Below are 16846 nucleotides of genomic sequence, written 5' to 3' on the forward strand. Positions count from 1 at the left end.
ATATTCAAATCCCTTAATCAAATCAGTGACTTTGCTTCACAATCAATTTTAGATACTTTTGGATTATTATTTGGACATGTGCGAAAAATGCTAATATCGGTATGACATGAATGGTATTCTTGCCACAAATGCTAAAACATTAGCATTTGGAAACGGTGCCAGGGAAATGAAACCAAAGCATCAAAGCAAGGTTGGACAGCAATTGATGCTTTGGTTTCAATACCCTGGCACCGTTTCCAAATGCTAATGTTTTAGCATTTGTGGCAAGAATACCATTCATGTCATACCGATATTAGCATTTTTCACACCTGGGGTGTTTAGATTCCACTGATTCTGCTTGGATTTATTTATGTCCCACCATGTTACCGTTTGCTTTTGTCCAAGAAACGTTTTGCAACAGACTTGGCAGATTGACATTACCCCTGCTTACAGGGTAAAGAAATCAAAATGTATTTTTATTTGGGTGGCCTAACCCTTTAAACCAAGCCTAAAAGTTTTGAAAAACTGGAGAATGGAGATAATGTGTAAGATTAAGAGAACCAAATAACACATTTTTAAGAGGCTTAACATTGAGGCTAACTGTATATGTTTAGTTAATATTTAAACAAAATACAGAAACCACCTGGAGTGCAGTGGAACGCAGAAACGCAATAGATTATATGCTGGTACAACGCATTAGCAGACGGACTCATTCGTCCGGTCCGTCACGAGTAAGATCCGTCCAAGGTTGCAATTTGACAGGTCTGTATTTGCTACACGGTTATTTTATTTTCTCTTAACTACATTTTATCACGTATTAGAACAAATGAATGCATAACTTATGTCCTCGTAAATCCTCAAGCGAGTTATGTCACATTGCTTGTTCGTTATAACAAGTAATAAAAGGTTAGCTCAGAAATGCAAGATCTCATCAAAACAATGGATCAGCTCAGTCGGTCATCTCTCGTGGAGATGAAACCGCGAGAATCTGAAGGCTCACGTTTAATTATAGTATGGGTCATGGCTAGAAGGGATCCAGATTTTGTCAAATTAACGCGCATTTTAGCTAAACCTTTAATTAACCTGAACACAATTCTACTTATCTGCTACGAAAAGTCAAATCTGACGTTAATTTGACAAAAACTGGATCCCTTCTAGCGATGACCAGATTATGAGCAGCAGTAGTTCCTGGTTTTTGTTATTGATTATTTGGACAAAGATTGGGCGAAGGCTTGATTTTGATCTGCCCGTGTGCAGATGATAAACGGTTTAAACTAGATTCCATAGCCACAAAGTCACAATTGGCTATATCATAAAACATTTTTGTTGCGCAAAATAGTACGCAGCATCATCTGGATATGTAATGCAACAAAAGTTCAACATTAACCTACCATTTCTGTCAAGCCGTCTATGCATACGTTTGATAAATCCAACATATGCACCACACCGAACGCTCTGCAACAATGCTGCAAGGCAAACGCAGTGTTTCATTGGAAATGAATGTAATTCTGGTGTACAAAAATGCAATTTTGCTGTCGGTGTGTTCGTAGCATTACAGATTCTAGTTTTGGAAACCGAAAACTGTATGGAGATGGGGGCTTCCGATAACGCAATTTAGGAAATGTCTGCCTGATTTTCCTTATTGCATATAGGTTGGGTATTTCCCCCTAAATTCAATGATTTACTCTGAGCATTATAGGCTGCATTTCAAACTCATAAAAGACACGCCCTTGTCCACTTACCATCGCCTTATGCACTTGGGGGAATCCTTGCAGCCATATTTTTCTTTGGTCCTAATGATTAGCCAACGTAAGCCCCTCAGCCCTCATGATTTGGAAAGGCACACACCTGTCTATATAAGGTCAGAGAGTTGACGGTGCATCTCAGAGAAAAAAACAAGCCATGAGGTCAACGGAATTGCCGTAGAGCTTTGAGACAGGATTGTTTCGAGACACAGATCTGAGGAAGGCTACCAAAACATTTCTGCAGCATTGAAGGTCCCCAAGAACACAGTGGCCTCCATCATTCTTAATTGAAAGAAGTTTGAAACCACCAAGACTCTTCTTAGAGCTGGCCGCCCGGCCAAACTGAGCAATCAGGGGAGAAGGGCCTTGGTCGGGGAGGTGACTAAAACTTTGCCAAAAGGCACCTAAAGGACACTGACCATTTGAAACAAGATTCTCTTTTCTAATGAAGCCAAGAATGAACTCTTTGGCCTGAATGCCAAGCGTCACGTCTGGAGGAACCCAGGCTCCGCTCATCACCTGGCCAATTCCATCCCTATGGTGAAGCATAATGGTGGCAGCATCATGCTGTGGGGATGTTTTTCAGCGTCAGGGACTGGGAGACTAGTCAGGATCAAGGGGGAAGATGAACGGAGCAAAGTACAGAGATCCTTGATGAAACCTGCTCCAGAGCGCTCAGGTTCACCTTCCAACAGGACAACGACCCTAAGCACACAGCCAAGACACCGCAGAAGTGGCTTCAGGACAACACTCTGAATGTCCAAGAGTGGCCCAGCCAGAGTCCGGACTTGGACCCTATCGAACATCTCTGGAGACCTGAAAATAGCTGTGCAGCGACGCTCCCCATCCAACCTGACAGAGCTTGAGATGATCTGCAGAGAAGAATAGGAGAAACTCCCCAAATACAGGTGTGCCAAGATTGTAGCGTCAAAGCTGTAATCACTGCCAAAGGTGCTTCAACAAAGTACTGAGTTAAAGGGTCTGAATAGTTATGTAAATGTCATATTTCTGTTGTTTTTTTTATATAAGTTAGCTAAAATTTCTAAACCTGTTTTTGCTTTGTCATTATGGGTTATTGTGTGTAGATTGATGAGGGAAAAACATTTTTACAATCAATTTTAAAATAAGGCGGTAACGTAACCAAATGTGGAAAAAGTCAAAGGGTCTGAATACTTTCCGAATGCACTGTATGTTGAAAGTTTATGAATGTCATTTGTAATAAACTAGCCTATATCGTAGTAAAAACTGAGTCATACAAAGATGAAACACCATTCAATTATTTTTTTCCAGAACAGAAATGTGTCGTTAGCTATCATCTTTCAATATTCCAGGTTTATTGATAGCCCTGATAAAGACTTATTAGATTATGTGATGCAACAGGACTAGAGACTACTAGGCTATACTAACTGCATATTATAAACTGGGTAATTTGGCTCCTGGATGCTGAAAGCCGTGGCATATCAGACTGTATACCACGGGTATGACAAACCAATGATTTTACTGTTCAAATTACGTTGGTAACCAGTTTATAATAGCATTAAGTTACCTCGGGGGGTTTGTGGTATTTGGCCAATATACTACGGCTAAGGGCTGTGTCCAGGCATAATGCGCTGCTTCGTGCTTATGAACAGCCCTTAGCCATTGTATTTTGTTCATATACCACACCCCCTCGTTTCTTATTGCTTAAATATAACACATTTCTTTATTGCCAAAATATATATTTTTTTATTTCAAGTATGGAAGAGGACAGTCCTGAAGAGTTTCTTGCAGAGTTCAAGGAGAAACATCTAGGTGCTTGGGGAATTGTCCAGATAACTGCTGGCACAGGGCTAGCTGTCTATGGCATGTGGGCAGGGGTTCTCATGCCGGGATTTCGAAAAGTCCCTCTGAAGTTACAGGTAAGACCTGGGTCGTATTCACTGGGGTGCAATTAAATTACAGAATCATCAGATATAAATATACTGAACAAAAATATAAATGTAACATATAACAATTTCAAAGATTTTACTGAGTTACTATTCATATAAGGAAATTAGTCACAATAAATAAATTCATTAGGCCCTAATCTATGGATTTAACATGACTGGGAATACAGACATGCATCTGTTGGTGACAGATACCTTAAAAAGAAATGCAGGGGCGTGGATCAGAAAACCAGTCTGTATCTGGTATGACCACCATTTGCCTCATACCTCATTTCTTTTGCGTAGAGTTGATCAGGCGGTTGATTGTGGGCTGTGGAATGTTGTCCCACTAATCTTCAATAGCTGTGCGAAGTTGCTGGATATCCAGAGCATCCCAAACTTGCTCAATCAATCAAATGTATTTATAAATCCCTTCTTACATCAGCTGATGTCACAAAGTGATGTACAGAAACCCAGCCTAAAACCCCAAAACAGCAAGCAATGCAGGTGTAGAAGCATGGTGGCTAGGGAAAACTCCCTAGAAAGGCCGGAAACTAGGTGGAAACCTAGAGAGAAACCAGGCTATGATGGGTGGCCAGTCCTCTTCTGGTTGTGCCGGGTGGAGATTATAAATAATAATCACAGTGGTTGTAGAGGGTGCAACAAGTCAGCACCTCAGGAGTAAATGTCAGTTGGCTTTCCATAGCCGATCAATCAGAGTATCTCTACTGCTCCTGCTATCTCTAGAGAGTTGAAAACAGCAGGTCCGGGACAAGGTAGCACGTCCGGTGAACAGGTCAGGGTTCCATAGCCGCAGGCAGAACAGTTGAAACTGGAGCAGCAGCATGACCAGGTGGACTGCTCAATGGGTGACATGTCTGGTGAGTATGAAGGCCATGGAAGAACTGGGACATTTTAGCTTCCAGGAATTGTGTACAGATCCTTGCGACATGAGACCGTGCATTATCATGTCTACATGTGATGGCAGCAGATGAATGGCATGACAATGGGCCTCAGGATCTCATCACGTTATCTCTGTGTATTCAAATTGCCATTTGATAAAAGCAATTGTGTTCGTTGTCTGTAGCTTATGCCTGCCTATACCATAACCCCACAGCCACCATGTGGCACTCTGTTCACAACGTTTATATCAGCAAACCGCTCGCCCACACAATGGCATACACGTGGTCTGCGGTTGAGGCTGGTTGGACATACTGCCAAATTCTCTAAAACAATGCTATAGGTCGGCTTATGATACATGAACATTAAAATTATCTGGCAACAGCTCTGGTGGACATTCCTGCAGTCAGCATGCCAATTGCATGCTCCCTCAACTTGAGACATCTGTGGCATTGTGTTGTGTGACAAAACTGCACATTTTAGTGGCCTTTTATTGTCCCCAGCACAAGGTGCGCCTGTGTAATGATCATGCTGTTTTAATCAGCTTCTTGATATGCCACACCTGTCAAGTGATGGATTATCTTCTCAAAGGAGAGCTGCTCACTAACAGGGATGTGAACAAATTTGTGCACAATTTGAGAGAAATTTGCTTTTTGTGCATATGGAACATTTCTGCTATATTTTATTTCAGCTCATGAAACATGGGACCAACACTTTACATGTTGCGTTTTATATGTTTGTTCAGTGTATATTATGTAGATCAGTCTTGTCTTTCTGTCATGAGGATTGGGGAATTGTGTCGGCTCTGTAGTTTACACTTCACTTTAAAGCATCCAGGAATAATGCTTTATAATATGAGCCTTTATAATGTCTTTTAATAAGGCTTATAATATGCTATTCCTGTCTTTATATCACATTTCTAAATGGGCAAGCTCCGTTCAATAACAAAGAGGGCTACCCGCCACTGTTTTGGTTAACAGCTGTGGGATGGGGCTGGAGAAATGTAATCAGTAACCACTCTCAAATTCATAGGCAGAGCTATGGATGCAAGGCCTGACCATCCATGATACCAAAATGATAGTTTTAACCATGACGCTATACAGTGTTTGTTTACAATGACATTGTTTACAAACACTGGAGTAAAATAAGCTTATATTTTGGATTCTGCTGGGGTACGCACAACAGTTGAACTGAGCTCATGAGGCTTTTATAAGTCATATTCTTTGAGAATCTATGGGTTTATCATTAAATGTAAAAGTCCCAAAATGGGTGTACTATTCACGGATTGCCATTTTTTTATTAAATCAGAATCATTATGAGATGATTATAAGACGGGTATGAGCAACTCCAGTCCTTGGGGTACCGGAGTGGTGTCAAACTGATTGCATTCTAAACTGAAGATCATCATTAGTTGATTATTGGAGTCAGGTGTGTTCGCTGGGGCTGGGGGAAAAATGTGAGACCAATTAGGCCCCAAGGACTGGACTAATTTAGCAGACACTCTTATCCAGGCCAATTTACAGTAATGAGGGCATACATTTTCGTACTCGTCTCCCGTGGGAATCAAACCCACAACCCTGGCGTTGGAAACGCCATGCTCTACCAACTGAGCCACGCGGTACCATTTATGCTTTTTTCTTGTTTTTCAAGTGAAGGTATTTTAAGGGAGTATGCGAGCACCTTCGTTGGGTTCGACTAGCTGAGGTCAGCTAGTCGCCAGCCGAACAGAAGCATGCTGACGCCTTTATAAGACAAGGGCGTTATACATGCTCATGACAACTCTTAGAATGCATTATAACCACATCGTAGTACATTGCATCTGTAGGCTTTTAAGTAAAGTGTTTTTTATTTTCTGCAGGTGCCCTATCTCCCCGCCAGCAAGAAACAAGTGCGGAATGTGATGGCACTGCTGAGTGGTCGACATGGTAACCTTGTGGACTTGGGCTCCGGTGATGGCAGGATTGTAAGTAGGGCTGAGCGATGTGGCTTAAAAATCAAATCTCGATTTTGTTTTCAAACTTACGGCCGATTCACAATATATCAACTCTAAATAAGATTTGTTGTACAATTAAAGGTAAAATACACTTAATTTCAAACAGTAAAATTATACGTACGCTAAATATAAGCCTTCCACAACCATAAGACCCGCTAATAATTTTATTATTTTCTTAAAATAGTTTAATAAAAAACATGAGCTGGCGCACACCCTGAAAAATATGTTTGTGTGGAGGTGCTGACTATAAACTATCAAAATAAAGCGAGTCGCACACTCCATTATATAAACTCCCAGTAATTTATTGGGTATTTACCAATGTTTCGGCACCACTGTGCCTTCTTCAGGGTAATGTCATGAACACTTGAACCAGGTTATGTAGACAAACATTGTAAATAGTGCAACCAATGACAATAGTGAGGGGAGTGTCATAATTATTAAGATAATTAGTGAAACTGTTAAAAAAACAATAGTTTATGGCATATTAAATATATTAGGCTATTGTTATCATATAGAAACATAATTGAATATTGTACATAATACTGGCATCAACATGCATTATTGTTTAATTCAATTTCACATATTTAATTGTTTCATATTTCATTTCATATTTGTTACATGTAATCTTTTGGTTCAACCTTATTAATGCATAATAAGCATCATCAACCGGGGAACATATTAGGTGTACGCTAATAGGCTGTAGAAAGAATATATAAATTTATAAGACTTGTTCATAAAATAAAAATTGTTCATAAGAAGGGCCTGAGATCAAAGTCAATATTCAAACCACTAGGGATCAATGTTTTAGATAGGATATCCAGTAAGCCTCCCTTTGTAGTAGTAGTAGTAGTAGTAGGATCTCGATGTTACCTCCTCTACTTGGTAGAGCAACAGACTCAATGCCTGTGTATTTGAGGGAGGAGATTGGATGGTTAGCTTCAACAAAGTGAGACGCTGCTGGATAGTCATGTGAAATTGAATTAAACAATAATGTATGTTGATGCTAATATTATGTGCAATATTCAATTGTTTCTATATGATAACAATAGCCTAATATATTTAATATGGCATAAACTATTGTTTTTAAGTTTCACTAACTTAATCATTATGACACACCCCTCACTATTGTCATTGGTTGCACTAATTACACTGTTTGTCTACATAACTTGGTTCAAGTATTCATGACATTACCAAGAAAGCACAGTGATGCCAAAATGTTGGTAAATACCCAATAAATTACTGGGAGTTGAAATATGGAGTGTGCGACTGTTTATTAAAATAGTTTAACCTGCTTTTTTGCAATAATCACTGATCTGGCTTTCAAGTTTGTCTATGAAAATGCCCTTTTTGTTACAAATTTAACCAGAACCATGCATAATGCACATTCACTAATGACTAACTTATTGTAGCAGGCATTATAGAAAATGAACACAGGTCTCATAAACAATCTCTCAAGCACAAGCCCACATGCTAGTGAGTAGACGGCTAATCTTTATATTTCAAGTTTAGCCAACTTGGATCTATTTGCTAGCTAACAAGTTAGACAGAAGGGCATACAATTCAAGTGTTCTGTCTCCAACTGTTTGAACAGAATGCTAGCCTGTCCACTTTGTTCAGATGTGGAATTAAGTGGCCTACCTTATTTCTCAGAATGAGAACGAGTTGACAATTCCTTATATAATTGTGTTTTATGCTTATTGTACACTTATAAAACACAGACTAGACCGCTAGTATAACAGTCTTTGGCAAAAAATGCTACTAGCGGTATGTTATGCCTCCCGCTACAAACTGAGAATATATTTTCCAGAATGTTCATTTATACTCTTGTTTTAGTAGTGTTTGCTCTGTGGAGTGGAGAAATAAATAGGATATCGTTATAAAGGTTCACTTCTCCTTTATTACAGTAAAATAATGTCTCAATGTGTTTCGGTGTCCATATGACTGATTCTGTTGGACCAAACCTGAAATGCAAGTAGAAACAATAGTGTGTGATTGTGGCCCGTAATTCAGAGCGTTCTATGCCCCCCCCCCTCAAGTACCCTGTCTTCATGCTTGTGTGACACTTTTGATATTCTGGATTTCCCCTGATTGTCTATGTAGGTCAAAAGGGAAATATAAGTATTATCTCAGTTTTTCGGGGGTGAAGGCTGGCTAGCTAGCTAGCTACTGGTGTCGCTCCCGCCTGCTATGTACCGGAGCCCTCCTAGCTAGCTAGTTAGCACCCAGTGTCCTTCGCTAACGCCTGCTGAACACCTACCATCTTTAACAGAACTGTGGGAAAACAGTGCCTAACAGGGCTGTGTGTGTGTGTGTGTGTGTGTGTGTGTGTGTGTGTGTGTGTGTGTGTGTGTGTGTGTGTGTGTGTGTGTGTGTGTGTGTGTGTGTGTGTGTGTGTAAATAGTAAGCTTCACGCAGCACTGAAGGAGCGAAGGAGACGAGACCAAAATGAGAACAAGCAGACATAAACGCTCATAAAAACATGATAATTGAGAAACATACAGTTGAAGTCGGAAGTTTACATACACTTAGGTTGTAGTCATTAAAACTCATTTTTCAACCACTCCACAAATTTCTTGTTAACAAACTATAGTTTTGGCAAGTCGGTTAGGACATCTACTTTGTGCATGACACAAGTAATTTTTCCAACAATTGTTTAGACAGATTATTTCACTTACAATTAACTGTATCACAATTCCAGTGGGTCAGAAGTGTACATACACTAAGTTGAATGTGCCTTTAAACAGCTTGGAAAATTCCAGAAAATTATGTCATGGCTTTAAAAGCTTCTGATAGGCTAATTGGCATCATTTGAGAAATCAGCCAAGACCTCAGAAAAAAAATTGTAGACCTCCACAAGTCTGGTTCATCATTGGGAGCAATTTCCAAACGCCTGAAGGTACCACGTTCATCTGTACAAACAATAGTACGCAAGTATAAACACCATGGGACCACGCAGCCGTCATACTGCTCAGGAAGGAGACGCGTTCTGTCTCCTAGAGATGAACGTACTTTGTGCAAATCAATCCCAGAACAACAGCAAAGGACCTTGTGAAGATGCTGGAGGAAACAGGTACAAAAGTATCTATATCCACAGTAAAACGAGTCCTATATCGATATAACCTGAAAGGCCGCTCAGCAAGTAAGAAGCATGAAAAAGCCAGATTACGGTTTGCAACTGCACATGGGGACAAAGATTGTACTTTTTGGAGAAATGTCCTCTGGTCTGGTGAAACAAAAATAGAACTGTTTGGCCATAATGACCATCGTTATGTTTGGAGGCAAAAAGGGGGAGCCTTGCAAGCCGAAGAACACCATCCCAACCGTGAAGCACGGGGGTGGCAGCATCATGTTGTGGGGGTGCTTTGCTGCAGGAGGGACTGGTGCACTTCACAAAATAGACAGTATCATGAGGAAGGAACATTATGTGGATATATTGAAGCAACATCTCAAGACGTCAGTCAGGAAGTTAAAGCTTGGTCGCAAATGGGTCTTCCAAATGGACAATGACCCCAAGCATACTTCCAAAGTTGTGGCAAAATGGCTTAAGGACAACAAAGTCAAGGTATTGGAGTGGCTATCACAAAGCCCTGACCTCAATCCCATAGAAAATGTGTGGGCAGAACTGAAAAAGCGTTTGCATGCAAGGAGGTCTACAAACCTTACTCAGTTACACCATCTCTGTCAGGAGGAATGGGCCAGAATTCACCCAACTTATTGTGGGAAGCTTGCGGAAGGCTACCCAAAACATTTGACCCAAGTTACACAATTTAAAGGCAATGTTACCAAATACTAATTGAGTGTATGTAAACTTCTGACCCACTGGGAATGTGATGAAATAAATAAAAGCTGAAATAAATAATTCTCTCTACTATTATTCTGACATTTCACATTCTTAAAATAAAGTGGTGATCCTAACTGACCTAAGACAGGGAATTTATACTAGGATTAAATGTCAGGAATTGTGAAAAACTGAGTTTAAATTTGGCTGAGGTGTATGTTAACTTCTGACTTCAACTGTATGTGTATTTATGGATGCCAGTGTTTCTCAATATTTTATTCTAGGATCACGCAGGCTTGCACGTTTTTGTTCCTTTCCAGCACTACCACACTTGATACAACTAGTCAACTAATGGTCACCAAGGTTGCGAATCAGGTTGGCTAATGTTGGAAGAAAACATGTAGTCCTATGGGAGCCAAAGGAACGGATTGGAAACACTGGGCTGTGTTCAGCAGGACATAACGGTGTGCATCATTCAATTTATTGGAAATAAAGCTGTACTGAACAACCAGTTGAAGAATGTTGTGATTTATGGTGGCTCAGAGGGACATTTTGTGCGGTGTGCTGCTGCACTGGTTTTGATATTTCAAATGGTCACTGAGTTTAAATGTATTTGGCTGAGGTGTATGTAAACTTCTGACTTCAACTGTACATTCGAATTCATTTAATATATCGTTCAGCTCTAATTTTAAGTTTGGGCGTGCTCCTGCAGAAATGGAATGGGTATCAGTGTATGCTGAAGGTGTAAACTGCAACAGCACTTTGGTGTCCACAAGGTGTGTGTGTGTGCATGTGTGAAAGAGAGAGAAACGGTACCTTTGAGAACCAAGTTCATGTTTTTATCTTTTCAGGTGCTGGAAGCACACAAACACGGCTTTGGTCCCACAGTAGGATACGAACTCAACCCCTGGTTAGTTCGTCTAGCTAACTTCCACGCATGGAGAGCAGGCCATTATGGGAAGGTGTCGTATCGGCAGGAAGACCTCTGGAAGGTGTGAAACGGGCAGATGTTATGTCTTTTTCTCAACCCCAAACCAACTGCTAGCTTCTTCAGATCTAAGAGGATTGGATAGTTAAACAATATGGCCAATAGCTTAATCTTGCACTCTGATAGGCTTGTTGGAATTTTCAGCATATTGCTTACACCTATCCAATTATTTAAAAACGACATACATGTCCTGGGGGCAGGGGCTAGGGGTTGATTAAGTTTTGAGTTGAGTTCACATGTTTGGTTGTTGGTAAAACTCATCCACATATTTTATACCTTTTTCACTATTACTAGTTCTACAAAGAGTTACTACTAGTTGTTTTACCAAGCCTTATTGTTAGGGCCCAGAGTTTTCCAGATTAGTTCAGGAAAAACACAGGACCCTACATACTGTAGTTTCTTGGTTACTCTTATTTGTTTTTGGTCACTGTTTGTATTGCTTTGTTCAGTTACATTCAAAGAGTACATGTTTACACTGTAAAAATACAATTATGATAAAAATAAAATGTGGCTAATAGGTTTATTTTTGGATTATGATATTTGCATTTCTCATTCCAGGTGGACCTTACTGAGTGTAAGAATGTTACTGTGTTTTTGGCCCCCAGCGTGGTAAGTCTTTTTTTGCATTGGCACACATTATTAATTAATGTGTGCAGACGATATGGATACTCAGCTATAGCGGTCAAACCATTTGCTCAATAAGTTGGAGCATGGTGCCACTGGTGACGAGGTTGAGGGTTCAATTCCCATATCATCTGGCTTCTCACTGCCGGAACAAAAACACCTGTTCGCTAGCAATAAATTAATAGACAGCTGCTAGTCAACTGATTAGAAAAACAGACAGCTCGATGAATGTGTGTATGTGTTTTCCTAGCTCTCTTTACTGCAGGAGAAGATGGAGGCTGAGCTTCCAGATGACGCCCTGGTAGTAGCCGGTAGATTTCCCTTCACTGAGTGGACTCCTTGCAGGATTGAAGGAGATGGTGTAGACAGAGCTTGGGCCTATACCATGCAGGCCCAAAGACTGCCAGCAGGAAGTGCTGTGCTACCTGTACCTAAAAGAGTTGAAATCACCAGTTTGAACTGAAAGTAAGAGAACTGTCTGGACCAGGAAGACATGAGCATGAGCGTTTGTCTGATGGAAGAAACCATTGGTAGTCTGAGGAGGAGGGACAAACCATTTTCATCTCCATGGGTTGACACAAGTAGCTGACTGAGACCCACTCCTCACAGTGTTGAGTTGGTAGTTAGGGGCCTTTTCTCAATTGGATTTTCTCAATTCCTTGCCTCCGTCCTCTCCTCGCCTTTTGAAAACATCAGCTGTTTCAAAGGGGGTGTGGTTGATTTCAAAACTCTCCGTGGTAGGAATTGAGAAAAGACCAGGGAGTGAAGATGCCGTCTAAGTATATGAACCTGTCAACAGAAACTACCAAGCACATAGTACAATCCAGACATCTTTAAAAACCATACCTTTTCCACATTGTTACGTTACAGCCTTATTCTAAAATTGATTAAATAAAAACATGTCCTCATCAATCTACACACAATACCCCATAAAGACAAAGCAAAAACAGGTTTTTAGACATTTTAGCAAATTTATTCAAAATAAAAACCAGATACCTTATTAACATAAGTATTCTGTCCCTTTGCTAGGAAACTTGAAATTGAGCTCAGGTGCATCTTGTGTCCATTGATCATCCTTGAGATGTTTCTACATCTTGATTGGAGTCTACCTGTGGTAAATTCAATTGATTGGACATGATTTGTAAAGGTACACACCTGTCAATGAACTCAGCAAAAAAATAAACATCCTCTCACTGTCAACTGTTTATTTTCAGCAAACTTAACATGTGTATGTGAAAATATTTGTATGAACATAATATTCAACAACTGAGACATAAACTGAACAAGTTCCACAGACATGTGACTAACAGAAATTGAATAATGTGTCCCTGAACAAAGGGGGTCAAAATCAAAAGTAACAGTCAGTTTCTGGTGTGGACACAGATACTGACTGTGTCCACACCAGTACTTAATGCACTGCATTAAGTACTGCAGTGCATCTCATCTTCATGGACTGCACCAGATTTGCCTGTTCTTGCTGTGAGATGTTACCCCACTCTTACACTAAGGCACCTGCAAGTTCCCGGACATTTCTGGGGGGAATGGCCCTAGCCCTCACCCTCCGATCCAACAGGTCCCAGACGTGCTCAATGGGATTGAGATCCGGGCTCTTAGCTGGCCATGGCAGAACACTGACATTCCTGTCTTGCAGGAAATCACGCACAGAACGAGCAGTATGGCTGGTGGCATTGTCATGCTGGAGGGTCATGTCAGGATGAGCCTGCAGGAAGGGTACCACATGAGGAAGGAGGATGTCATCCCTGTAACGCACAGCGTGGAGATTGCCTGCAATGACAACAAGCTCAATCCGACGATGCTGTGACACACCGCCCCAGACCATGACGGACCCTCCACCTCCAAATCGATCCCACTCCAGAGTATAGGCCTCGGTGTAACGCTCATTCCTTCGACGATAAACGCAAATCCGACCATCACCCCTAGTGAGACAAAACCATGACTCGTCAGCAAAGAGGGCGGCAGGTAGCCTAGTGGTTAGAGCGTTGGACTAGTAACCGAAAGGTTGCAAGATCGAATCCCCGAGCTGACAAGGTAAAAATCTGTTGTTTTGCCCCTGAACAAGGCAGTTAACCCACTGTTCGTAGACCGTCATTGAAAATAAGAATTTGTTCTTAACTGACTTGCCTAGTAAAATAAAATGTCAAAAAATAGCACTTTTTGCCAGTCCTGTCTGGTCCAGCGGCAGTGGGTTTATGCCCATAGGGGACGTTGTTGCCGGTGATGTCTGGTGAGGACCTGTCTTACAACAGGCCTACAAGTCCTCAGTCCATATTGCGGACAGTCTGAGCACTGATGGAGGGATTGTGCGTTCCTGGTGTGACTCGGGCAGTTGTCGTTGCCATCCTGTACCTGCCCGCAGGTGTGATGTTCGGATGTACCGATCCTGTGCAGGTGTTACACGTGGTCTGCAATTTATTGCCTTGGCCACATCTGCAGTCCTCATGCCTCCTTGCAGCATGCCTTAGGCACGTTCACGCAGATGAGCAGGGACCCTGGGCATCTTTCTTTTGGTGTTTTTCAGAGTCAGTAGAAAGGCTTCTTTAGTGTCCTAAGTTTTCGTAACTGTGACCTTAATTGACTACCGTCTGTAAGCTGTTAATGTCTTATCCGTAGTGCTCCGAGACAGGATTGTGTCGAGGTACAGATCTGGGGAAGGGTACCAAAACATTTCTGCAGCATTGAAAGTCCCGTAGAACACAGTGGCCTCCATCATTCTTAAATAGAAGAAGTTTGGAACCACCGAGACTCTTCCTAGAGCTGGCCACCCGGCCAAACTGAGCCATCGGGGGAGAAGGGCCTTGGTCAGGGAGGTGACCAAGAACCCGATGGTCACGCTGACAGAAGTCCAGAGTTCGTCTGTGGAGATGGGAGAACCTTCCAGAAGGACAACCCCTGCAGCACTCCACCAATCAGGCCTTTATGGTAGAGTAGTCAGACAGGAGCCACTCCTCATTAAAAGGCACGACAGCCTGCTTGGAGTTTACAAAAAGCCATCTAAAGACTCTCAGACCATGAGAAACAAGATTATCTGGTCTGATGAAACTAAGATTTAACTCTTTGACCTGAATGCCAAGCGTCATGTCTGGAGGAAACCTGGCACCATCCCTATGGTGAAGCATGGTGAATGCAGAATCATGCTGTTGGGATGTTTTTCAGCGACTGTGAGACTAGTCTGGACCAAGGGGAAAGATGAACGGAGCAAAGTACAGAAATCCTTGATGAAAATCTGCTCCAGAGCGCTCAGGACCTCAGACTGGGCCGAAGGTTTTCCTTCCAAAAGGACAACGACCAGCCAAGACAACGCAGGAGTGGCTTTGGGACAAGTCTCTGAATGTCCATGAATGGCCCATCCGGAGCCCGGACTTGAATCCGATTTGAACATTTCTGGAGAGACCTGAAAATAGCTGTGCAGCGACGCTCCCCATCCAACCTGACAGCTTGAGAGGATCTGCAGAGAAGAATGGGAGAAACTCCCCAAATACAGGTGTGCCAAGCTTGTAGCGTCATACCCAAGAAGACTCAAGGCTGTAATCTCTGCCAAAGGTGCTTCAACAAAGTACTGAGTAAAGGGTCTGAATACTTATGTAAATGTCATATTTCAATTTATTTTTAATACTATTACAAAACATTCTAAACCTGTTTTTGCTTTGTAGGGTATTGTGTGTAGTGTATTGTGTGTAGATTGAGGAGAAAAAAAAATTAATAAATGTTAGAAGGCTAATGTAACAAAAAATGTAAAAAGTCAAGGGGTCTGAATACTTTCCGAATGCACTGTATATCACGGTCATAAAGGCGTATGAAGTAACAAGTTATGGAGCAAACACATAGGATGTAATATACGTAGGTTGTGATATGTATGCACACAGGCGCTAGCACAAGCACTCTACACACATGTACATTGTAATATTGTTGTATGGCGGTATTATCCATTTTGTATTGTAGATATGTATTGGTGTAATAATGTTATGATGTACTGTTTTATATTTTGTTTTATGTGTAATGAAATTTCCTTAATGTGTTTGGACCTCAGAAAGAGTAGCTGCTGCCTTGGCAATAGCTAATGGGGATCGCTAATAAATACTAAAACGTGTTTTTTTTTTATGGCTTCCACAGTGATTTAACCCACGCATCGCTACCGTTCTAGCCCTCAGTTAAGAGCTAGATTGTAGCTTCAACAGTTTTAAGACTAATAAGATTGAGTTTTCACCAGATCATCAAAAGTCAACCTTTGTTTTCCCTTTCAGAAAATGTTTTGGTGTTGTATGTGACATACAAAAATATATAGATCTGGAGTGAGTTTCACAAAAACATGAAGACCATTTTTAGCACTAGGCAAAGGACATAGGATGATTAAGGGTGAAACACACCTGATCAGGCACAAATGATCATGGTGAGGCCATCATTCCCCAGGGGCTCCTTGTGTGCCTGATTCTGAGTTAAGATTGGCGTGTGTTTATTTAGCCCTCTGCAGGCAGAAACAGCATCTAACTGGCAAGATTAATGTGGGTTTATAAAGCCCACTCGGGCCACTCCAGACAATGGCAGTCAGAGCCAGATGGTGGCTGAGATTCAGACTAGTGTCTCTCAGCATCTCAGATCTAATTTTTGGTACACCGGTGTCACTGCTCTGATGCATCAATCAGACATTTCTGTGGGTAATGGGCATTTAACACGCCTTATATTGCTGAGTATCTTCAAAGAAAGAAAAAAGTGCACGGGGCCAAGGTTCTGATGGGGTGGAGGGAAGCATGTGGGGTTGATCTTGATGTGTGTGTGCTGTAAATTGATAACACAGAATTCCTATTCTAAATGTGACACCCTTGGTGGGGCATTTGCAAATATAGATAGACTTGTGAAAATATTTAATGTAATACGCTATATTTTGTTTGTGGCCGGCGGACTCATCCGGCTCAAGAT

General features: G+C 41.4%; 1 protein-coding gene across 1 annotated transcript; it reads left to right on the top strand.

Moving 5' to 3' along the window:
- Positions 1-652: 652 nt before the first annotated feature.
- Positions 653-12794, top strand: antkmt (adenine nucleotide translocase lysine methyltransferase). The gene is made up of 6 exons (XM_029726972.1): positions 653-741; positions 3460-3622; positions 6387-6491; positions 11151-11291; positions 11846-11896; positions 12162-12794. The coding sequence occupies exons 2-6, from the start codon at positions 3461-3463 to the stop codon at positions 12372-12374; spliced, it is 672 nt and encodes a 223-aa protein (XP_029582832.1). The 5' UTR covers positions 653-741; position 3460; the 3' UTR covers positions 12375-12794.
- Positions 12795-16846: the final 4052 nt, after the last annotated feature.

The sequence above is a fragment of the Salmo trutta genome, chromosome 32 (assembly GCF_901001165.1).
Source record: "Salmo trutta chromosome 32, fSalTru1.1, whole genome shotgun sequence".
Lineage (NCBI taxonomy): Eukaryota > Metazoa > Chordata > Actinopteri > Salmoniformes > Salmonidae > Salmo > Salmo trutta.